Source organism: Trachurus japonicus, chromosome 8, assembly GCF_045865225.1.
Source record: "Trachurus japonicus isolate A0001 chromosome 8, Traja_1.0".
Classification (NCBI taxonomy): domain Eukaryota; kingdom Metazoa; phylum Chordata; class Actinopteri; order Carangiformes; family Carangidae; genus Trachurus; species Trachurus japonicus.
This window is the reverse complement of record NC_140914.1, coordinates 26379027-26404891: the sequence shown is the minus strand read 5'-3', so window position 1 is coordinate 26404891 and position 25865 is coordinate 26379027. Positions and strand designations below refer to the sequence as shown.

Below are 25865 nucleotides of genomic sequence, written 5' to 3'. Positions count from 1 at the left end.
AGTTTATAGGTGAAACATTTATTCTGACAGGTTTTTGACGATGAAGGATTGTACCAGTGTCAGTATGAGACACATTTTAAGTCAGATTGCAGCTCAAACCTGATCTGATTTAGCCAGTCTCACTGTTACTGCTAAGAAAATCAGTTACATTTCCCTGTGTCATTCATTCAAAGGTAGAAAATTAATGATAAGTCAGAATCATTATAGCTCATTTCAAAGGAAACAGATTTAATGCTGTTGCTCTTTCAATGACCTATTCCAGCATCTTAAGGTTGATATGTGATCTAATTTGATGAGTGACTGTGTGTTTTATCAGATCCAAAAGTTTTCATCAGAGTGGTCATCCTGCCATTGCTTGTGCTCTGGGTATTCACTGTCATCTGTTTCATCTATAAGGTATGGTACACATCTTTGTTGACCAGAAGATCATCTGACATGAAGCACTCTGTGTTTGTAGATCAAACTGTTGTTTGTGTTTCCATGACTCTCCAGGCCACCAGGAGGCAGAAACCAAAACCACAGCAGAGCATGGAGATGGATTATTATAACCTCAGTGTTTCCAGATCTGAAGGAGGTCCAGCTGAAGAGGAGTCAAATCTCTGAGGAAGCTAATCTCACTGTCCATCAGCTCAGTCAAAGATTTGACATTTGACAGAGATGTTTCCTTTTGATTATCACTGCAGGGAGGAATCTTCCTTGGTTTCATCTGCTTTAATAAAAAACTTGTTTTAATTTGAAGGTGTAATTCTGGCTAGCTGATAGGGCATCCTTTTATTTTCCGTGTTGGCTTGGCAGTTTATTACCAATAGGATTAGATGTGTTAGAGATACATTAATGATGTGTTTATTGTTTGGTTGTAGTGTTTAGTTATTCTTTTACCTCTCTGATATTAGCTTTTATGACACCCTTTTGTTTTCACTCAGGAGGTCAGGAGTTTTACCAGGCTGGAAAACTGATAAATTACTGAAATCCAGATGTTTTAAAAGTGAGGCTTGGAGAGTATACAAACTCTAGTAATGTTATACACTCCTTCCCAAATAGATATTATGTGTACGTTTCAGAGGTTTTGAGTGTCTCTTGGTCCATTTCCTGCCTTATTCTTGTTCCTTCCTGATGACTATGTTCTAGCTTGTTCCTCAGTTCAGTTACGTAATAAACAGTTTTCTTAGATTAAATAAATCTTATTGTGCTCGATCACTTGTGCTTGAGTTTGTCTATGTTTGGGTCCTGAAAACATTTACATTAGCTTTAATGTTCAGCTTCATTTGAACGTCTTTTTTTCTTCTATATGCGAGTGCTATGGGAACTATACCAATCATACAAACACACATAGCCTATATATAGCCTGTGTGTGTGTGTGTTCGTTTGGGGTTTCAGGGAAATAACTGCCTCTGCTGCTCTTCTGCTGTTCTTAAGTTTCCTGTCCTCTGATTTTGTTCAGTGATAAATGACGCAGTATTTTTCTCTGAACCATGATGAGCAGAAAACAGAGAAACCTTCATTGTGTGGTCTTTGGTAAGATCAGTTTTAATCCTTAATAATTAACAATTTTAGTGCTTAATAATCTTCAAATTTTGTTTAGGTTTTCATGCGCTGATCTGCACAGTTTTTCTCCTTTAGTCTGTTTTCTGCTGATTCAACCTGCACCTGTTGGAGGTCAGTCCATTTTCCTGTGATGGACATTATATACTGTATATTATATTTTTTGAGGAAATCATTAAATTATGGGGTTTTATTTCTTGTGACGGACAGGTGTCCAGGTCAGATTGGCTGGGGATGACTCATCTTGGTGCTCTGGAAGAGTTGAAATCTATCACAACAACACCTGGGGAACAGTCTGTGGTGACAACTGGGGTTTAAATGATGCCAAAGTGGTGTGCAGACAGTTGGAGTGTGGTATTGCAGTGGGTGCCCCTCTATCTGCCCATTTTGGTGAAGGAACTGGGCAAATCTGGCTTGATGAAGTGGCCTGTACAGGAAGTGAAGGGTCTCTTAGTGAGTGTCCGCACAGAGGATTTGGGAAACACAATTGTAAACATCATGAGGACGCTGGTGTCGTCTGTTCAGGTGAGAAAAACATGGACTCAATTAAGTTATAGTATCTGGAATCATAGGAGTGTGAACATAAATAAGTAAGAGTAATCCAATAAATAAAGATCTGTAAGTGAGTGTCAGTGCAGTAGATTTTGGACAGGAAACACAATGAGGAAGTTTGAGTGTCAACTTTGTCGTTGGTCCAAAGGGGGGGGGGCGATATAGCGCTGCAGAGGAGCAATTAGAGCGATATAGCGCATTTTGCGTGCAGATGGTGTTTTAAATAACCAATAATATTTTTTTCTTTTCTGTGAGAGACTGTGGCGGGCCGCCACAGATTCGTTAATTAATGGGAAACACACATATACGTACATACACACACACACACATATATATACACATACATACATACATACATACATACACACATATACACACACATATATATACATTATATATATATATATATATATATATATATATATATGAGGAGCTCTTTTCCAAAACGCGATAAACGCCAATTTTAAAAAAAATGAGTTTGTCACGCCATTTTGTTGTGTAGTGAGCCTATTCACTGCTCCATCAACGTCTCACGTCAAATCGCTACATTTCCCTGTTTAAAAGGCACCGCAAGATGCAGTTCCCCTCCAAACCGCGATAAGCGCCAAACCTATTTTTAACCTAAACGCGATATGTCCTCTCTCGACCAATCAGAATTCGATTAGCGCTCTACGCAATCCAACATGGCGGTGCTCTGAGCCGGTGTTTGTTTTCATTCAGTCCCGAGCGATTCAGATTCTGATTCAGTCTTTCCGAAAATGAGCTCTTTCAACAATTTTGATGGCCTTGAAGAACCAGTGAGGCCGACACCGAGGGGTCGAAAACGCCGACTGGACAGAGAAAGCCACAAAAAAAAACCAGGAGAAGAAGGCTCGTCACTCCGGCGGGGCGTTATTCCCGACAGTCGGATGTCAGCACAAAGCCACAGCGGAAAGTTTCTGTCAGGCCGAGAAGCTGTCGCCGGAGGACCTGATGAGGAATTTTGATTTGTTTTATAACAAACCAGACAAAGTAGCACAGGACAGGGCAATACTTGATCTCCTGGACATCAGCCATGTCAAAAGGAAACGTCCGAAGGTCCAGGACGTTAACAAACACAAGAACCGGAGTGTGACGGTGAAGTACCGGCTCTTGTGTAACAACCACCCGGAGAAGGTGCCTGTTTGTAAGGCGACCTTCATCAAAGTTTTTGGTGAGTACAACTTAAGTTTAAGAATGAAATATCATCTTGTAGGTTTCTCCATTGTGACGAAGATTTGTGTGTGTGTGTGTGTGTGTGTGTGTGTGTGTGTGTGTGTGTGTGTGTGTGTGTGTGTGTGTGTGTGTGTGTGTGTGTGTGTGTGTGTGTGTGTTGATGGCTTTGAGGTTAAACAAACAAACTGTATCACATAGGCATCTGTATCACCAGAGACTGTAGGTTGTCTGTAAAAAGAGAGAGGGAAAGAGAGAGATAGAGCTGTATAAGGTGATATGTTAAGGAAAAGAGGTTCCTAACCACTGCTAAGGAGAAAACTGGAATGGGGGAAGGAGTAATGTGTAGTTATAGTTGTGTGTAGTTTCTATTTATTTAATACTGGCTCCAAACAATGTATGTGACAATCTAATAATAATTTACTTTCACAGGCATCAGCAAGGACCGTGTGTCCCGGGTGGCTCAATATTATGCCCAGACTGCAGAGGCTCGCCCAGAGAGAAGAGGTGGTGCACGGCACAGTGAGGAGCAGGCACAGAGAAGGGAGCTCATTGTTGAGCACATCAAGTCTTTCACCTGCAGGGCCAGCCATTATGGGCGGAGAGGAGCACCGGGCCGCAAGTATCTCCCCAGTGACTTGAATGTGCAAAAGATGCATGAGCTCTTTGAGGCTCAGAACCATGAGCACACCAGCTACTCCCTCTACTACTCTGTCTTCTCACAAAATTTCAACCTTGGCTTTGGTCACCCTGCTGCAGATGCATGCTCCGATTGTACCAAGTACAAAATCAGGTTTACCGATCCAAACCTAACCGAGATGGAGAAGAGGAGGGAATCTGCATTCTTCATGTTGCATCGCCGCAGAGCACGTGTGTTTTATGACATGTTAGGCAGGGTTGCAGAAGATCATTTGACCCTCTGTTTTGATATGATGCAAAACATGGTCCTTCCAAAAACCCCAGTAGGGCAGGCCTATTACTCGCGGCAGCTGTACCTCTACCTGTTTGGTGTCGTTGTGCATAATGGAGAGAAGAGTATGCAAGTAAAAGATGACGTCCATCTGTATGTGTGGCAGGAGAACGAAAATAGAAAGGACAGCAATATGATCGCGTCTGCGCTGTGTGACTGCCTCAAGGTTCAACTTCAGGACAGAGTTAGCAGTTCGAGAGGGCTTCGGCTGTTCAGTGACTCTTGTTATGGGCAGAACAAAAACATGAGCATGGTGTCCATGCTCATGCAACTTAGGCAGCTATTTCCAAACCTGGGCATTGAGCACACCTTTCCTGTACGGGGCCACAGTTATCTCCCTGCTGACCGTGTCTTCGGCAGAATTGAGCAGAAGATCAAGAAAATGGACACAATTCTACTACCTCAGGAATACCACACCATCCTGGAGCAATTCGGCCATGTTCATGTCTATGGCAAAGACTGGGAGGCATATGATTATAGGTCAGCCACAAAGGAGTGTGTCAAGGCTCAGAGGGGCTTTAAAATCAGTGAGGCACGCATGCTTGACTTGAGCACCAACAAGATTGGCTGTAAGACATCATACAATGGCGAGTATTGTTTCCACAGTGTGTTAAAGCAGGGCAAGCGGTGGGCTAACCTGAAGCCAGTGGTTCTTCCAAAGCAGACCTCTGTGAAGGCCGCAAAGAAGTGCGATGTGCTGTCACTGTTAGGAGCAATAGGTGTCTCTGATGTCGTGCAGGCTTATTATGATGATGCACTCGGTCAGGTCACTGACAATGCAGGCCTAAGTGATGAAGAGTAATCTGGCCTGCATCAGTAGTCTCTCTCACACACACACACACACGCTCACACACTCTTTCTGTCTCTGTCTCTCTCTCTCTGTCCTCTCACACACTCAAACCACACCTCACAATGGTCCTATGACTTGAATATAAATAGTTTTTTTGTGGTGGACAAATTGGTCCTACTTGTTTTTGGATTGACTAAAACTACTTTGAATGTATTTTGAATGACTTGCCTTTATTGTTATCATTTTTATCATTACTTTTTATACTAAAGTGTGAAGGTCTCGCTCTGTCTCTCTCTCACACACACACACTGACTGTCTCACTATCTCTCTCTGTCCTCACACACTCAAAGTACATCTCACACACGTGACTTGTATAATAGCGGACATTGGTCCTACTTTTTACGATTTACATTTTACTGAATGACTTAATGAATGTGTTATTGAATGTTTTTAATTATTCAGACATACTGTATGTTTACTTGTTACACGTTAGACACTTTACTAAAAAAATGACTTTGAATGTATTAATAATTAACTTGCCTATTGAAGATTGTTATCATTACTATCATTACTTTACAGGTTCAGCACTAAATGTCTATTAGCCTAAATGTGTTATTAAGTAATGTATTTAAATGTATTTTTTATATTGTTGTATTTAATTAATGGTTTTGTATGCTATTTTTAAATGATCGTTTTGTGGTTGACAATATTGAAACATGTAATTAATTACTATTTAGTTTATATTATTATTTGGCTTTTATTTATTGTATGCATTTGCACTTATTTAATTTATATACAGTTTAAGTATGAGTCCCTTATATAATGTGTTGCATTTTCTCTTGTTTCGCTTGCATAAACCATCAGTTTCTTTAAAAAAAAAAGTGGATTTATAGCGTTTTGAAAAAAAATAAAATAAACTTTGAATTTATAATCAACAATATTGTTGTTTTATTTAATATTCATTGTTCAACATGTTCAGACTGACCCAACAAATCATTATAACAGGATAAATTGAATATTACCAAAATGGGTGGGTCTAGGTAAAAAATGTAATTTTCTTGAAAACTATTAAAATGGATTTATAGCGTTTTGGAAAAGAACTCCTCATATATATACACACACACATATATATACACACATATACACACCTATATATATCTCATGGTAACTTACTGCACATTACTGTAATTTTACTCTGCACCACATAGGATTGCAAGACAACTTTGCAGAGGTGGAAGAGAGCCCCTTTTTTACTCTGCAACAAGAAGAAGCCATTTGTGCAATGGTGACTGCAAACAATGATATAAGGTTGAGAGAGATACAAAGTGAGGAGGACAATATCTTTGGGAATATTTAATCCGTTTCAATCGTTACAATTGACAGAGTGATGTAGATGAAAACATGTGGCCAGACAGACAGGAACATGCAGGAATGATTTACAGTACTCTATGTTCAGTTACAATACTACAATATTGTTTACAGTTGTGCACGGCTCTACCCAAAGGGTGTTTCTTATGTTTGTTTTACAACAGATGACTGTAGTGTATTTTTCTTTTGCACAATGCTGTGAACAAATTAGAATTGCAAAGAGCATAAGATGCAGTAGAAATGTGAAACATATGTATTCAGTATCAGTTACTCCACTAATACAGTAACGTGTAACTTTAGTGTAGCTTTCAAATGACTGTAGTGCTGTCTTGAGCATTTTCAGGTAGTGTCACCAATATCTGACTTTTTTGCATTAAAGCTCCAGTTGGTAAGTTGACGAAAGTGAAAGTAAACTCCGCGACTTGGTCGGAAATTTCAAGACAATACTCCGTCAGGTCCCTTTATGAACCTCTGCCAAGCGCCCCACACACACACAGACACACACAAAGTAGCCATGAACGCACCCACAGAGAAAAAAAAAAAAAAAAAAAAGATGTACCGTATCCATAGCACGACGTGTAGGAGCGGCGATTGGCTGCTCCTCCTGCTCCCTCTACCTGACTGGTGGAGAATCGTCGGGCGCGGTGGATTTTGGCAAATACGATTACAGGCTGTAGGTGGAGCCAGAGGAGTTGGATTTTGTCCTAAATTACTCATTTAATGTCTGACCATCAGAATATAGTGACAATTCCAGCAAATATGACTGAATAATTGTTACCAACTGAAGCTTTAAAAAACACTTAGAGAATAAACTGTCATAATGAAAACATGACAAAGCCATTTGACTATCTTGTTCATAAATGATGTTGTTAATACTTCTCATTTTGACGACACTGACAGCTTCATTTACATAAATACTTGCTTTTGAGGAATGAACTATCCATTTTGAGCAAGTGATGCGCTTTTGCAGGTTATCCACTAGGTTTTGCAATTTGCACTAATTGTTTTGAGAGATGCACTAACTGCTGTGTAAATGTTAATAGTGATGTGAGAAAAGCACCAAAGTGACTGAGAAAAACTGTAATTACAAGCAGTGGCCTATTTCAAACACTGTAAATATGTACTGTAGCTTGGTATGGTGCCTGGTTTAGATTTAAACCTGAACCCACCTGATCAGTATCAGTGCTGACACTGACCTCATTAAGAATAAAGTTACTGCCACAAACTGACGACAAGTATAAAAAACTAAGATTGAATGCATCCTATAGGTGTCAGATTAGCTGGATCTACTCGGTGCTCTGGAAGAGTTGAAATCTATCACAACAACACCTGGGGAACAGTCTGTGATGACGGCTGGGACTTAAATGATGCCATGGTGGTGTGCAGACAGCTGGACTGTGGTACAGCACTGAGTGTCCCTCAATCAGCCCATTTTGGTGAAGGAACTGAGCAAATCTGGCTCCATCAAGTGGCCTGTACAGGAAGTGAAGATTCTCTAAGTGAGTGTCAGCACAGCGGATATGGGAAACATGACTGTAAACACAGAGAGGACGCTGGTGTCGTCTGTTCAGGTGAGAGAAATGTTAACTCACTCACTGTATTTGAATCATAGGAGTGTTAAACTAAAAATGTAACTAATCCAATGAATAAAGATCTAAGTGAGTGTCAGCAGCACAGAGGATTTGAGACACACAACTGTGAACATAGTGAGGATGTTCAGGTGTCAGATATATTGACTCACTTATTGTATTTGAAATCATGGGAGCATGAAATTTAATCCATAAGTATATTAATTCAGTCAGAAGTGGCAACTAATTTAGACATTTTGTTCTGTCTTGTGCCCGACAGGTGTACAGGTCAGACTGGCTGGATCTGGATCTACTCGGTGCTCTGGAAGAGTTGAAGTCTATCACAACAACACCTGGGGAACAGTCTGTGATGACAACTGGGACTTAAAAGATGCCATGGTGGTGTGCAGAGAGTTGGGCTGTGGTAGAGCACACAGTGCCCCTAAATCAGCCCGTTTTGGTGAAGGAACTGGGCAAATCTGGTTTGATGATGTGGCCTGTAATGGAAGTGAAAGGTCTCTAAGTGATTGTCAGCACAGAGGATTTGGGACACACAACTGTAAACATGGTGAGGACGCTGGTGTCGTCTGTTCAGGTGAGACTGATACAGAGGTGACTTTTGACTGATTGAAATGATTCTACCACATGTGTCTTTTCTTTTTTCAATGAATCTAAAAGCAGAGATGACATTACTTTCTGCATTTGAAGGAGCCTTTGTAAAGGGACATGTCTGTATGTTTTGCCATAGTGATGCAATTGGCCTTTCAGCCTCATAAGGACACCCCTGACTTAGAACCCAATAAGTAAAGCTCAAAAAGAAGTACTGCCTAAACTATGTACCTTTGTCATTTAATTATTGTTCATCTTTCCATCCCATGCACTGAAGTAAAGGGACTACGAGGAGTTTCGGAAAGCATACATTTGTGCCTCAACCTGATTTTTATTTTATTATCTTTTTTTTTCAGGGAGTCTCTCAAAAGCCAGTATCTCCATTACTCCGGGTAAGGTCGTCTGGCATCAGAAAGTCAGCATAATTTTTTCAACTTCTGCTGAGTTTGTGGTTGAAACATTTATTCTGAAAGATTATTTAGGCTCATTCAGAAAAACACAAATGTCAAGTAACTCTGCTGCATTCACTTTCTCCATTGTGGATTTTGAAGATGATGGATTTGTGTCAGCATGAGAAAAACATTTCAAGTCAAACTTTCAGCTCCAGTTGATCAGATGTAGCCAGAAAATCAGTTACAGTTTTGTTAAATGGTAGAAATTTACTGTAATGAGAAGCTAGAATCATCGTTACAATTGACAGAGTGATGTAGATGAAAACATGTGGCCAGACAGACAGGAACATCTGGATGTGCAGGAATGATTTACAGTACTCTATGTTCAGTTACAATACTACAATATTGTTTACAGTTGTGCACAAGGGTGTCTTATGTTTGTTGTAAATAGATGACTGTAGTGTATTTTTCTTTTGCACAATGCTGTGAACAAATTAGAATTGCAAAGAGCATATGCAGTAGAAATGTGAAACATATGTATTCAGTATCAGTTACTCCACTAATACAGTAACGTGTAACTTTAGTGTAGCTTTCAAATGACTGTAGTGTGTAGTGCTGTCTTGAGCATTTTCAGGTAGTGTCACCAAGATCTGACTTTTTTGCATTGAAAAACACTTAGAGAATAAACTGTCATAATGAAAACATGACAAAGCCATTTGACTATCTTGTTCATAAACGATGTTGTTAATACTTCTCATTTTGACGACACTGACAGCTTCATTTACATAAATACTTGCTTTTGAGGAATGAACTATCCATTTTGAGCAAGTGATGCGCTTTTGCAGGTTATCCACTAGGTTTTGCAGTTTGCACTAATTGTTTTGAGAGATGCACTAACTGCTGTGTAAATGTTAATAGTGATGTGAGAAAGTGACTGAGAAAAACTGTAATTACAAGCAGTGGCCTATTTCAAACACTGTAAATATGTACTGTAGCTTGGTATTGTGCCTGGTTTAGATTTAAACCTCAACCCACCTGATCAGTATCAGTGCTGACATTGACCTCATTAAGAATAAAGTTACTGCCACAAACTGACGACAAGTATAAAAAACTAAGATTGTATGCATCCTATACTGTAGGTGTCAGATTAGCTGGATCTACTCGGTGCTCTGGAAGAGTTTAAATCTATCACAACAACACCTGGGGAACAATCTCAGCCCAATATCAGCCTCATAAGGACACACCTGATTTAGAACCGAATAAGTAAAGCTCAAAAAGAAGTACTGCCTAAACTATGTACCTTTGTCATTTAATTATTGTTCATCTTTCCATCCCATGCACTGAAGTAAAGGGACTACGAGGAGTTTCGGAAAGCATACATTTGTGCCTCAACCTGATTTTTATTTTATTATCTTTTTTTTTTCAGGGAGTCTCTCAAAAGCCAGTATCTCCATTACTCCGGGTAAGGTCGTCTGGCATCAGAAAGTCAGCATAATTTTTTCAACTTCTGCTGAGTTTGTGGTTGAAACATTTATTCTGAAAGATTATTTAGGCTCATTCAGAAAAACACAAATGTCAAGTAACTCTGCTGCATTCACTTTCTCCATTGTGGATTTTGAAGATGATGGATTTGTGTCAGCATGAGAAAAACATTTCAGGTCAAACTTTCAGCTCCAGTTGATCAGATGTAGCCAGAAAATCAGTTACAGTTTCGTTAAATGGTAGAAATTTACTGTAATGAGAAGCTAGAATCATTGTAGCTCAGTTGAAAGGATACAAAGTTAATGCTGTAACAATGTGATGCTCTTCCAACACCATTTCTCCACTGCTGATGGAGTCTGATCTAGTATGATGAGTGACTGTGTTTCGTCATATCCAACAGCTTTCATCATCAGACAGGCTGCCCTGCTGCTTGGTTTGCTCTTGATGATCACTGTCACCTGTTCCATCTATAAGGTACCGTACACATCTTTGTTGTTGACCAGAAGATCATCTGACAAGAAGCATTAAGTTTGTGTAGATTGAACTGGAACGAGAAATGATTCAGTATCTCATATCTGTGTGTTGCCATGACTCTCCAGGCCACCAGGAGGCAGAAACCAAAACCAAAGGAGAGCATAGAGATGGATTATTATAACCTCAGAGTTTCCAGAGTTGAAGGAGGTCTGGCTTAAGAAGTTCACAGAACGGAGTAGGATCTCTGAGGAAGCACTGTCCATCAGCTCAGTCAAAGATTTGACATTGGACACAGATGTTTCTAATTCTAGCTAGCCGATAGGGCATCCTTTTATTTCCAGTGTTGGCTTGGCAGTTCATTATCAATATAAAATATCATGTATAGTCAATGGAGGATTAGATGTGTGTTAGATATACATTAATGTGTTTTTTGTTTGGCTGTAGTGTTTAGTTATTCTTTTACCTCTCTGATATTAGCTTTTATTAGACGCACCCTTTTGTTTTCACTCAGGAGGTCAGGAGTTATACCAGGCTGGAAAACTGATAAATAACTGAAATTGTGATGTTTTAAAGGCAAGGCCTGGCGAGTATACAAAATCTAATAGCTTCATACACTCCTGCCCAGTTATACTGTATGTAGGCCTATATAATATTAACAATGAACAGATATACTCTTGAATTTTATATTTAAGAGGTTTGAGTATAAAATATATAATTGACATCTGCAAATGGTGATGACAGACAAATTAATTTCCCTTTGGGGATTAATAAAGTCATTTGTATACGTATCTGCACTTCTAGGACAGATTTTAGACTTTTAGACTTATTTTTTAGATTTTAGACTTACTTAGACTTAGACCATTTGGGGTTTTTTTTTTTCTATTTTCTTCTCTTTGGCTGTGTTGAATTAACATAGCTCAAATTTACCAAAGGATATTCATTTTAAAACATTTTTAGAATTGTTGTCTAAGTTCCTTAAATTAGCCTAAAATGACTCAGGTCAGGGCTTAATCTTTGCCAGATACTGCTGGAACAAGATCTAGCACCTTGCCAGTCGGTACTGTCTGTTTGATTAAATCTCGGACCTCCTCTGTCAATCAAAATCTGTAAATAAACTGTGTGTAATATCTAACTTTATCTGTACTATGTGTTTTATTTCTATTTCAAGTTACTCATAGATCACTTGTTTGCATTTTAATCTGAGAAGAAAGACAGGAATGGGGGAAAAAAGTAACTGACAGATGTGAGTCTACAAATAACGCTGTGAGCTCGGGATGCTTTGACTGTCCAGACTGGGGAATGTTTGAAGAATCATGTGAGGACTTGGACGTATTAACTGATGTTGTCTGTTCATGCTCAGCTTTCTGCAGAGACATGCTTATACCCACTATAAGAGGGTCAAAATATACCCAAATAATAAGCCATGGGTAAACAAATCTGTTAAGTCTGTTATAATGAAAAAAAGGGCATTTCAACAAGGGGGAGCATCAGATCTACACACAACAAAGTAGAGATCTTAAAGGCAAAACAGAGCTATAAATGCACGCTGGAACAAAATGGCTTCTAACAGCCTGGGTTCAGCCTGGTCCAGTATGAAAACTATCACCAGCCTCCAGAACTCAAGAGAGAGCATGTGTCACTTTACACGCCTTCAGCTCAGATACTGTTTTTGCCAATGCTCTTAACTGTTTTTATAATCGTTTTGATATGTTCGATTTTAGCAAAGAAACACAGGAACTAAAGCGTGAACTGTGTGACAATCAGCACTTCTCTGTAAAACAAGAGGATGTTGAAAAAGCCTTTTATTGCACAAGGGTCAATAAAAGTCACGGACCTGATAACATCTGTGGTCGGTTACTCAAAAGCTGCGCAAGAGAACTGACTCCAAGATTTTTAATAGATCTTTAGACGCACAGCAGGTCCCCAGGATTTAGAAGGACGCTGTGGTTGTCTCGGCCCCCAAATCCAGTCGCCCCGGAACACAAAATTACTTCAGACCGGTGGCTTTGACCTCAATTATTATGAATTTTTTTGAAAAACTTGTACGGCTGGAAATCTTGAAAAATACAGAGTGAAATAGATCAACTGCAATTTGCCTACAGGCCCAAAAGAGGAGTGGAGGATGCCACACTCACTCTGCTTAATTTGCTCTTTAAACATCTTGAAGGAAGTAGGTGTCATGCCCGGCTTTTATTTATTGATTTCTCCTCTGCTTTTAATACAATCCAGTTGCACATTTTAACGCAGAGGCTTTTAGAACATTTTAACCTCAGTAAAAATCTTGTGGGCTGGAGGACACAGAGGGCTCTATTTTCCTGGCGCAACTCAGGGGGGCGCAGCGAGGCGAACCCTGGCGCAGCCGGCGCAGTGGCATTTTCCTCCAGTGCAACAACGTGCACAGCGGATTTGATAAATTGGTAGACTGCTGTGCGCCGAGATGGGAGTGGTCGCGCAGCAGGGGGAGGTGTCGACAGATTCACCTTGGCGCAGTGACAATTTGTTACCAATAGACCGCGCAGAGTGGTAATTTGATTGCCCAGCTCGCAGTGCGCACACGTCACCAAGACCTCACAGGCAGGTTTCCACAGTTCCAGGCACATTTAAATGCAATTAATAATCACAATAACCCCTATTTATTGTAACTATCTGAATCAGCACATACACGTATATCTATCTATATCTACATCGATTGTCCCGTCACACTGATGAAAGATCAAAGGCTGTCGGCATGCGTAATGGAAACTAGACCTGACTTAATTAACACAGCTGAAACTGTGGCGCAAACTACCTCTCAGCCAACCACAAACAGACACGCCTTCAGGTAGTGAGTATATATTCGACATCTCTCATCTTCAAAGAAAATTCAAAAAAAAAAAAGAGAGAGAGACGCCACTAACAAAATGTAAGTCACGTTCGGTGCCTTCAGTGCCTTAAATCACCTGTTTCATGTGATTACCCCTTAATTTAATTTGTATGCTTAATGTGATCTACAAAGATGGAGTACATTGTTGCAAGGAGGAGGAGGAGGTACAGGGAGCGAATCTATCACCAAAGATCCACCTATTTGGGCATGTCAGAGCAGGAATGCAGGTGGACCACACAAATGATGCATTAAATAGCCTGCAGTCAAATGTAATTGTCACTTAATTGTGTACTCTATTCATGTAACAGGAACAAATTACATCTGTCCCGCGAGGTGGTCAACATAGTGACACGCATCGTGGCCTCTGATGCGCATCCCGGTGGCCCGTGCACTCTCCCAGTTGCTGTAAAGGTGACAGCGGCTCTGGCCTTCTTCGCCACCGGGTCTTTCCAGCACACCGTGGCCTCGGTGGCGGGGATAAGTCAGGCCGCTGTCAGCTCGGCTATTAGTGATGGGAATTCCGGCTCTTTTTGGAGAGCCAGTTCTTTCGGCTCGGCTCACTAAAAAGAGCCGGCTCTTTCGGCTCCCAAGTGGCTCTTCAGATTTTATGTTGCTTATCACCAAAATAATGCAAAACTATGTGTAAAATTAATTACTAATGTAAAAAAACAAACATTATATCAAATATTTTCATTTATGCCTTTATTTACTGAATACACTCAACCTTGAATAGAGTGTTACAAAAATAAATGATAAAGTAGGCCTATAAAAAACAAAGTCCAGGGCTCCAGACTAACTTTTCTTTTGCACTTATGGATGAAAATCAAAATCAAAATAATCAATCAAAATTGTCAATGCTGTACATCCTGCATACATATGTGCCTGTGCATGTGTTTGTGGAGCCTGCTCCATGAGATTTTCACCTTGCACAATCTACACTCTGCCTTTGAACTGCTTACTGCTTATTTAAATGCCCAAATGCCCCCCCTCCTCCGTCGGACGGTCAGACTGTCAGATGGGGGGAGGATAGCAATTTGAACGCATTAGCGCGATTTAGCGCATTTGTTTATTACTGTCACTACCCTACCTGTCCATGTGCCTGCGTGAGTGCCCGCACCAGCTAGAGAGAGAGAGAGAGGGGGAGAGAGAGGTGCTGCCACAGGCTCGTGCTGGATGTGCTGGTTGATTAGTTTCGTTTTTACCCCCTTCCCCCGTCGATCTGTGGCTTTCACTACAACAAGCAGAGGAGAAAAAAAAAAACTAAAACGGCTCCCAATGAGGAGCCGGCTCCCGTCGTTCACTTCAAAGAGCCGGCTCTTAGAGCCGGATCGTTCGCGACCGACACATCACTATCGGCTATACATGCAGTGTCTTCCAGTCTAGTCCGACATGCAAGTGAGCACATTATTTTTCCATCAACACCTGAGAGCCAGCTGGAAACGAAGCGAGGCTTCTTGTTGAAATGTGGATTCCCTGGGGTGCTGGGAGCCATCGACTGCACACATGTGCAGTTGCGCGCACCAGTTACCCAAGCCATCACTTAAGTGAACCGTAAGGGAGTACACTCCATTAATATGCAGGTGATTTGTGACTCAAATTGCCTGGTGACACACGTGTTTGCCAATTTCCCTGGGTCTGCGCACGACTCATTCATCTTGGCGAATTCTGTCGTCCCTACAGTCTTTCAGGGGGACACCCCTCTGGATGGGTGGCTGCTAGGTGACAATGGATATCCACTTAAAACGTGGTTGATAACGCCATACATTACACCCACAACAAGAAGGCAGCGTGGTTTTAACCGTGTTTAAAGTAGTGCCAGGTCAGTCATTGAGCGTACTTTTGGAATACTCAAAATGCGTTTCAGATGGACCGTACGGGTGGTTCATTATCATACAGCCCCTAGAGTGTCAGTGCATTCTTTGTGACATGTTGCGTGCTACACAACATAGCTTTTCGCCATGGATGCCACTTTGACCTCACGGAGGAGACATTACAGGACTTAAGACGGAGAGAGGCTGAACTGCATGTGCCGTATCAGCAGGGAGAGCAGCAGAGTGCACGGGAAAGGAGAGACCACCTGGCTGCACAGCTCTGTCCTTAAATGTGAGTATTTCCGTTCATACATTCTTGGTCACAATTTACTCAATCGCATTAAAGAAACAAAATCACTCATGAAACAAATGGTGTTATCCATATTTTTATTAATTAATCTCCCCTGCTTCCTCCTCTTCCTGGCGCGCGGGGATGCTGTGCGCTGGTCGTTGGCAGAGGGGAACCCTGGGAACAGCCTGCTTCCTCCTCTTCCTCGCGCGCTGGTCGTTGGCAGAGGGTGGTGGGACTCCAGCCCCTGGAGCCGGGTTTCCAGCCCCTGGAGCCAGGAATTCATTGTTCCCAGCGCCCTCTCCAGCATCCCGAATCCCCCCTGCTGGACGTCCAGGAAGGGCTGGTCATGGTCTTGAACGCGGGCCCGTCCCTGCCCGCGTCTTCCCGTGGGGCGCCGTCGTGAGGCCCGACCTCCTGTGTCCCCGGCTCGCTCACTCCCCCCCCCCCAACTCGCCCACCACCACCTCCTCCTCCTGCTGGGTTGCCACTGGCTCTACATGAATAAATATAATAAAGATGAGTGTAAATGCACAGTTAATCAAACGTGTCCACATTTTTGTGTAATCCAGAGTAATGATCATAATTATATTGGGTAAAACAAGTTGATTTCACATGACAAAGGCCAGACCACCCACGTGCGTCTTTTACGCACAGGTGCTTCTGATTATGTCGTTACGCATGGTATATTTGTTGTGCACATTAGTCAAATTTATTGAACGGACTGTGTTTATTAGTGGAATAATATGTTTGCCTTACCAGTAGCGCCAACTTCAATCCCACCAAAGCCCTCGATGCTTATAGCTGAGAGGGTGGAAGATGCTATATCCTCCGCGGAGCTCATGGTCACGCTGGTGGAGGGGCCGCCCCCAGTGGCCACCGTCTGCCTCCGGTGCTCTGAGAGCTTTTGTTTGGCCCTTCTTCTTACATCATTGAACCGTTTTTTACACTGGGCAACGGTTCTAGTGTATCAGGGCAAACATTATTCACAATAGCTGTAACCTCCTCCCAGGCTACTTTTGCATCATCGGCCCGTGGAGGTCTGTTCGCGTGACCATTAGGGCTGCAACTGACGATTATTTTGATCTTCGATTAATCGGATAAAAATAGGCAAAAATTTGATTTACATTGTACGGAAGAGAAGAACGAGAGGAGGAGTTGTTTCTCAGTTTGATCCAGCATGTCACTGGTATCATTTCTTTCTTTCTCCCTAACTTTATTCAAAAACAGAATGTTATTCCAAATGGACAATATTAGTGCAAAAAATTGCACAAATAAGTTTTTTTTTAAGTTACTTTAACGGCCCAGAGCTGTTAAACTAATAATACATTAAAAAATAATAATAGACAAAATTCATTAGGGCACTGCCTGATTTGCTTACAAATGGAAGTCTGCAGCATGTTTACATCCAGAGGAAAATTCTGATCAACCCTGAAAGTTGATAATTCACCGGATCAACCGACAACAACCTGACGTTACTCCGACAGTTTTCAGTTTGGCTCACAGCCCGCTTCCCCGACCGGCCCGCGTAATCACACCGTGATAAACATCAGTCACCACGGGGGGACAGGCTGGACCCTCCGTCACACACCGAGGAGCCTTCACACACACACACACACACACACACACACACACACACACACACACACACACACACACACACACACTTTACACTTAAATTCTAACTGAACTGTTCAGCTAATGTGATAATGTGTGTGTGTTAGTTAGTATGTAAATCAGTAGCCTGTAGGTGAAGAAAGGCTTCAAAACATCTTACCGCAATTACTTCTGTTTTGAAAGATCGACACTGTGTCGAACCGTCCGTCATAACATCTCTACACCTGCCTGCCCACAGTTTTGCCCTGCCCAGCCCGACTGTTTTTTTCTCTCATGCCCTGCAACTCTGCTTCACTCTCTAGAACAGGGGTGCCCAAATTGTTCTCAGTGAAGAGCCAAAAATGAAGGTTAATTGTACAAAATAAACTCATACAAAGTAATTTTTAAATAACACTATTGATTATTGTGTTTCACTGTTAGACAGTCCAGACTGCCCCTAAATGGGTGCATTTTGCCCCTAAAATTTGGGACAGTGCAAGTACATTTTTCACCTAGCCTACTGGTGCACATGTGCAATCAGTGAATATGCCTGTCTTTTTGTTTTGTAACACTGGTGAAACATGAAAGGGGAGACTCAAAAAATCTGATGTTTGTCATTACAGGTGGCAGGTCATTGTGTGTGAGTATCATGAATACTTGCTTTACAAGTGTGTGCCCCTAAATGTTCTGCTTGCTCTCCTAAAATTTTAAATTAGGGGCCACTGTGCTCCTAATGAAAAATGTTAGTCTGGAGCCCTGGCTGTTTACTTGTGTGGCCCAATTCCAATCCGCCCCCTAAAGACTCAGGCCCTGAGCCCTCGCTGACTGAAGTGACGTCAGCTCTTAGTGACAGAGTGTGAGGGTCCAGATGCTGTAAACATGAATGGAACAGCACTTACCCACTCTCACGACACATTACCTGGACAACAAAATATAGTTGACTCCGGTCTGGGACCGATAAATTACGTACTACTGTACTTTAAACACACACAAGGTATGTGAGGGAGGTGGACTCAAACCAAAATGTTCCTGGATCAGATCTGATCAAATCATCATCAATAATCACAGGAGGACAGGAAACACATGTGGAAACTTGAGTGTGAACTTTTTTGGATTACAAGCAGTGGCCTGTTTCAAATTGATGTATATCTTGGTATGGTGCCTGCCTACAGAGCTGTCTGTAGATGATGCTTCAAGTTGGTGATGCAGTTTACAAAGGGTCCTGGGCATTGTCTTTGTTGTCATATGTGAAGTCTGACTAGGTGTCAATTCTTCATTTCCGTCCTGAACCCAGCGCTGATATTTCTGTGTTGTTCATGAAACATGCTGTCGCACTCGGAGCGGATGCACCACAGGACGCTAACGAGTGAGGCCAGTTTTGTTTTGAAACTTTTCCTGTGCCGCGGCTGTGGCTCTGTTTCCAGAGAAACCAACATGAATGGACCTCTTCTCCATTCATCCCTCCCTAACATTTGCATCTCGTTTTTGTTAGTTGACTAAAGTGTTAATTATATTCATCATCGTCATCATAGCTGACTTTTTATTTAGTTTTCGTCCATGAAAAAGGTTTGTTAACAAATATGTTTCATCATAGTCTTCGTCAATGAAATTAACACTGGAGTGAAGGAGATCCGTCACCAGTATGTACAGGTACATGTCTTCTATGTATACTATAATGTTAAGCACTGTAAACTGTTTTATTTAGTGTAGTTCCATGCAGTACACTAGCAATTCTGTATATGTATTCACAGAACATACTGTACAATATGTTTTCCAAAATGCTGTTACACAGGAAACATTTCTCCAGGGAACCACTGCACACATTCATATACCTTGATGAGACAGGTTTCAATTTGGCCAAAAGGTAGAAGGCGTGGAAGAAATCGCATTGGACAGAGAGCAACCACTGATGTCCCAGGCCAACGCGGAGGGAATGTTATAATGTGTGCAGCCATCTCGTTCTCACCCATATCCCCCTTCTTGGTCCATATAATACACAACATCTGCTGATTTTTTTAGACACTCTTTACAGGCAAGGCAAGGCAAGGCAATTTTATTTGTATAGCCCGTTTTTACAAACAGTTTGTCTCAAAGGGCTTTACATGGCATCGTAACAACATCCTCTGTCCTTAGACCCTCACATCGACTGAGGAAAAACTCCATGGAAAACCCTTTTAACAGGGAAAAGTCGGAGAAACCTCAGGGTGAGCAACAGAGGAGGGATCCCTCACCCAGGACGGACAGACGTGCAATAGATGTTGTTACAGACAAGAAAACAGTTTACAGTTTGTCACAGAATGTGCGAAATATGGAAATGTTAGCAGGAGTTGATGAAGGCAGTCTCTGGTGGGGGGGGGCAGGGAGAGCTGGCCAGCTCGATGGGAGGGCTGGGTGGCAGACTGGTCCATGGGAAGGAAGGGGAGGCCGGTCTAACAGCAGGGGAAGGGGTGGGAGGGGGGGGTGATGCAGGCGGCGGCTGGTGCAGAGAGATGGAGCTCCGGTGGATCTGCGGAAACACAGAGAGAGTGCGAGACACCAAGGCCAAACTACAAAGTACAACAGAAAATGACAAAAATATACTGAGGAGAGGAGAGGAGAGGAGAGGAGAGAAGAGAAGAGAAGAGAAGAGAAGAGGAGGAGAGGGCTCTGTGTAACCAGATGTGTCCCCAGCAGTCTAAGCCTATAGCAGCGTAGCTATAAAATGGTTCAGAGCTACCTGAACCAGCCCTAACTAAAAGCCCTGTCATAAAGGAAGGTCTTAAGTCTAGACTTAAATGTAGTTAGAGTGTCTGCCTCTTTGACCCATGGAGAGAGCTGGTTCCACAGTAAAGGAGCCCGGTAACTGAAGGCTCTACCTCCCAGTCTGTTTTTAGAGATACTGGGAGTCACTAACAGACCTGCATTCTGGGAGCGGAGTGCTCTGGTAGGACAGTAAGGAATGATTAGTTCTTTCAGATAGGTTGGAGCTTTATCATTAAGAGCCTTATAAGTCAGCAGAAGGATTTTGAAGTCTATTCTAAATCCCACAGGAAGCCAGTGGAGAGAAGCTAAGGTGGGAGAGATGTGCTCTCTCTTCCTAACTCCTGTCAAAACCCTCGCTGCGGCATTCTGGACCAGCTGGAGACTCTTTAGAGAGTTTTTCGGACATCCTGACAGGAGAGAGTTGCAGTAGTCTAGCCTAGAAGTGATAAATGCATGTACTAGTTTCTCAGCATCACTCTGGGAGAGGATATTCCTAATCTTAGTGATACTGCGCAGATGGAAGAAGGCGGTCCTAGTCACGTGCTTATGTGGGAGCTAAAGGAAAGGTCCTGGTCAAAAATGACTCCAAGGTTCCTCGCGGTAGTACTCGGGGTCAGGGTGATGCCATCTAGAGTAGCGATCTGATTGGAGAACGTGTCCCTGAGATGTTTAGGTCCAAACACAATAACCTCAGTTTTATCTGAATTCAGTAGCAAGAAGTTAGAGGACATCCAGGATCTAATGTCTTTCAGACAGTCTTGCAGATTGATGAGGCGGCTTCTGTCATCTGGCTCCATGGACAAGTAGAGTTGCGTATCATCAGCATAACAGTGAAAATTGATTGAGTGCTTCCGGATGATGCCACCTAATGGGAGCATGTAAAGAATGAAGAGGATTGGCCCTAAGACTGAACCCTGCGGTACACCATACGTAACTCTGCTATACTCTGAGTGGTCGTTATTAACATTAACAAATTGAAACCTGTCAGATAAGTATGACTTAAACCATTTTAGGGCAGTTCCTTTAATCCCTATTTCATGATCTAGTCTCTGCAGCAGGATGCTGTGGTCGATGGTGTCGAATGCAGCACTGAGGTCCAGAAGTACAAGAACAGAGACGAGACCTCTGTCTGAAGCTATAAGAAGATCATTAGAGACTTTGACAAGTGCTGTTTCAGTGCTATGGTGTTCTCTGAATCCAGATTGGAAAGCTTCAAAGAGCTCGTTGCTGTGCAGATGTTCATGTAGCTGCTCCAGGACAATCTTCTCAAGGATCTTAGAGATGTAAGGAAGGTTGGATATAGGCCGATAGTTGGCAAGGACATCTGGGTCAAGAGAAGGTTTTTTAAGTAAAGGGTTAATGACAGCCACCTTGAAGGCCTGTGGCACGTAGCCTGTGGCTAAGGAAAGATTGATTTGGTTCAGAAAAGAAATGTTAATTAAGGGGAAGACATCCTTAAGTAGTCTTGTCGGAACTGGATCCAGCAGACATGTGGCTGACTTGGAAGAAGTAATTGCAGAAGTTAAGTCTGACAGGTCGATGGGAGAGAAGCTGTCCAAGTGTGTACCAAGTCTGGGAGGTGCTTCTATGGGTACCGTAATCTGTGGGCCATTACTAGCAATTTTTGTTCTAATATTAACTATCTTTTCGGTAAAGAAAGTTAGGAAGTCGTTGCTGCTGAGAGTTGGAGGGATGGATGGCTCAACAACACTATGGTTCTTGGTCATTCTCAGGGTCATAGTCCCTGAGAATGAGAGGGGTGGAGGCCAACTGAATAAGTATGTTGTTGTGTGGGATAATGTCTGTTTTCAGCACTCACATCTGGTTAGGCAGTGGTTTGCAGCACATGACAGGATGCTGGTCGAAAATCTCCCTCCCAACTCCCCATTCCTTAATCCGATAGAGGAATTTTTCTCTGCCTGGAGGTGGAAGGTTTATGACCGGCGCCGGGGCTGATGCCTGATGCTCGGCACAGCGGCTCACTTTCTCCCCATGATGGCAGCGGAGTCGGAGTTTGACTCTCTGACTTTGGTCGGAGCAAGTTTACAAAAAAGCGTTATTTGGATAAACTGACTGACTGACTGACTGATTGTGGAACCACCGCAGCCGGAGGGTCAAACTCTGAGCTGCTATAGCCGAGCATCAGGCATCAGACCCAGCTGCAGAAGCAGGGGTGGGAGTGGGGGGGCATCGGGGGCACACACATGCACCAGAGCCAGAGGGTAAAACTCCGCCGTCATCACCGGGAGAAAGTGAGCCGCTGTAGCCAAGCATCACGCGTTCAAAATATTGAACTCAAGCTAAATATTCACGCGAATGCCGCAAGTAAAAACAAATTTTCCAGCGCAGAGCGAGGCGAATATTTTACTCGCGCCCGGTGTGAACGCACCGTCAGGCATCATTACCGGCGGGCCACCGGACCCACCTGAGCCGAGCTCCATCTCACATCAGACCGCAGCTGTCACAGTGGGTCCATGGCACTGGTCCGACTTCCTATTAGTTCGACCTCCCATTGGTTCGAACTAATGGGAGGTACTCATTAATTCGAACTGGACTAGTTATTAGCATTAGTCCAACTCTCCATTCTTACCGTTCACTATGCATCTATATAATTATTCATATAGGCTCCACCTGTCAATAAGACACACGTGGAAGATGAGGTGCAGTTTATTGTGTTTCACCAATGAGGAGCTGTCATTACGCATGACTTTTACGCACTGCTGCGCGCTCATTAGTGTCCATAATTAAACACTGACACTCATATCAAATCAAACTTACATTACAGACAGATATACAGACAGGTAGATTGGGTTCTCTCTCTCTCCCACTCCGGACAGACAGACAGACGCAATCAGAAAGGAAACGGAGGCTGCACATTGATCCTTTATTCCTTTCTGGGATCAAACGGATCATGTGCATAATTAACTGCAAAACAAGCACTTATATTAATAGCATATAACGCTCATTATGCTTCCACCTCTACCTGGTGTTTTTACTAAACTTAACCAACTCCTTTCTTCATTGCCTGAACCTAACGAAAGCGAAATTTACTTCTTTTACATACAGTCACAGGGAGCAGCGCAGCACTTGGTGGTACTTTGACAACCATTACATTTTACATGCTAACTAAATGAATGATGCTCATCAATGTCAGGATATTATGTTGTGATCGGATCACTTTAGACCAGCCTTTCTCAAAGTGGGTGCCGCGGCACACTGGGGTGCCGTCTGACTGCGTCAGGGGTGCCGTGAAAAAAATACTACCTCATTTTTTCATTTTTGTTGCAACAGCGGCTGTCTCGCTCCTCCTTCTCCCCATCTTGTTTTTTTTTTGTTTGAAAGATGATCTCCCCACAAAAATTTTGCAAAGTGCCAGATAAAGAAGCTGAGGAACTGCGAAAGGCTGTACAAATGGCAGCGTATACTATAATCGACGGGGGCGTCAGCCGAGACGTGTCTTTTCGTATGGTCTGTAAAGCCTCCTCTGACGTCTTCAGTTATCTAACCCGACAGTATCAGCTCAAGATGGCAGCTCTAAAGAAGGCTGATGTTCTGAAAGGGCAGTTGGAGAAGTTGAATATGGAGTTTGACATTTTTCGGCAAACAGCAGTGAGGATGAATGGGGGCCACCCATTACTGCTGCAGACCTATGCGATGCCATTAGTTACAATGATAAACCTCAGTCAGTACTGAATCTGCTTTAAAAAAAAAAAGAAAAAGAAAACTGAAGCAATGTTGTCTTTTCCCTCTGTTTCTCCTCAGAGTACACCAGAATGCCTCATTTATGTGTTAGAAATATAAAAAAAAAAACCACACACACATTATTGTTGTTGTGACTATTGAGGTCAGGCACACCTGGATTAATCAGTTTGTCCAATAATGGCAGACAGGAAACAAAGGAGCTGGCTGAAGATCAGAAGGTAGTGTGCAGCTGTGCATAAAGCCAGTGATTTTAGCTTTCTTGTTTTAAAATGTAAGGGATACTGGAGCTTGGTTGGGGTGGCAGCACTGTTCGCGGCGGCCGGCGGGTGCTGGAAAATTTCCCTTATTTTCAAATCCAAAACTTGACAGGTATGGACATGGGTCTGACAGGAGTTAAATTAGTGTATTCCTCTCAATTGGCCTGTTACCCATTTGTGGTGTGTGTTGCAATTTTATCCTATTGTTGCAGCTCAAATCCCAGTGGAGTCAGGCGAACTTGGGAGCAAATAAAAAACAAATATAAAAACATCATTCAAAGCGGTAAGTTGGCTAACTATCATTATCTTAAAATCACAAGGCCTTAGAGCTAAAATCATTTTATGTAGTAGGATGATATCAATGGATTTGACATTACTTCCAGCCAGTGGCGGCCTTAGACATCTGGGGGCCCGTTTCAATATTTCATATGAGGCCCTACCCTGTTAAACATAAAATTATTTGCCAGCCATGTGCCCATGTGTCGCTGATGCTTTAAACCCTGAAAGGACGCAGTAAACGCACTATCCATGCATCCCAGGTACGCACAACATTGTGTTAAAATCACTACCAGGGCAAGAAACCAGAAGAAAAAAAAAGACATGAACAGGAATCTTAACACAATCAAAAACTACAGGCTTTAACAATATTCTGAATTTAAATTTGCAACAAAAGTAATGAGAGCAAAGTGCTCCGCGTTATTTCAGCACCACGACCACGGAGAAGGAAAGGACGAGACATGCGGACAGACAGACGTCAGGCGCTGATCCTGTCGGTGCTGCGGTGCTGGAGCAGCAGACAGACAGCTGTCTCCTCCATTATTAACATCTGTAAATAAGCTGCCAATAATATAACATTTTAGCTGTACTCTCGCTGTGTTTTATTTCTCTGTTAAGTTAGGACGTACTCACAGATCGCCTGTTTGGAGGCATTTTAACCCGAGGAAAAAAGAAAAGAGGAGGAAAGTGGTTGACAGACGTCAATCAACTGTGCGCACGTCAGGAGGAAAGCAGGAAAAACAAAAGGACATTAGAAAAGGAATAATACTGGGAGAAGGAAAACGAGGGTCTATTGATAGTTTGCGGGCCGTTTTCAAAGGTAAGCCTACGTTGTTATTGATATTTCCTGCCGTATTACTAATCATGAGCGATTACCGTCGCGGTGTGGCATGATGCGCGCATCAGGTTGTAGAGCGGATCAGGGGTCGAGTGTGTGACCGCACGGTGGACAGAGCTGTTTGTGTGTGGTGGATGTAGGCCTGTGTGTGTGTGTGTGTGTGTGTGTGTGTGTGTATTGTAATGGGAAATTTTGGTGTAACCCAGTGTATGCTTTAAGACTAGAGCACAAACATGTTATTTCAAGTGAACATTCTTGTGCTGACAATTTATGTGGCCTTATCAGGGGAAGCAATATCCACACGGAGCAGGCCCGAGGTCAGGACCTGAAGAAACTCTTTGACACAGTGCCTGTTCTGTGTGGATTTACCACTCTCACTATCAGGTGGTAAGGCCAGGCATAGCTGTCAGGGCGCCATATATTTTGTCTGTTCAAAGCTTTGTTTTAGTATAAGATAGCGTGTCTCTAAACTTCTTCAGGCCACTCACTCACTGACTGTACTCCTGTTCGGATGTGTGTGTGACTCCATGCATGAATACCTTTATTAAAACTC

The 25865-nt window shown here is 42.5% G+C and overlaps 3 protein-coding genes across 3 annotated transcripts in view; all 3 read left to right on the top strand.

Annotated features, from left to right (window-relative positions):
- LOC146983451 (scavenger receptor cysteine-rich domain-containing protein DMBT1-like) overlaps positions 1–603 on the top strand; it is a 41505-nt gene extending 40902 nt beyond the window's left edge. Inside the window, exons 12-13 of the mRNA XM_085785616.1 lie at positions 317–396; positions 493–603. Coding sequence (XP_085641742.1) covers positions 317–396; positions 493–603 — 191 coding nt within the window. The remainder of the gene's footprint in view (positions 1–316; positions 397–492) is intronic.
- Positions 604–1441: 838 nt separating this feature from the next.
- Positions 1442–10133, top strand: LOC146983449 (scavenger receptor cysteine-rich domain-containing protein DMBT1-like). Its single transcript, XM_085785614.1, has 7 exons — positions 1442–1515; positions 1621–1656; positions 1753–2067; positions 7682–7984; positions 8262–8576; positions 8947–9005; positions 10122–10133. Exons 1-7 carry the CDS (start codon positions 1473–1475, stop codon positions 10131–10133), a joined length of 1083 nt encoding a protein of 360 aa, XP_085641740.1. The 5' UTR covers positions 1442–1472.
- Positions 3067–5071, top strand: LOC146983450 (uncharacterized). Its single transcript, XM_085785541.1, has 2 exons — positions 3067–3286; positions 3718–5071. The coding sequence occupies exons 1-2, from the start codon at positions 3067–3069 to the stop codon at positions 5055–5057; spliced, it is 1560 nt and encodes a 519-aa protein (XP_085641667.1). The 3' UTR covers positions 5058–5071.
- Positions 10134–25865: the final 15732 nt, after the last annotated feature.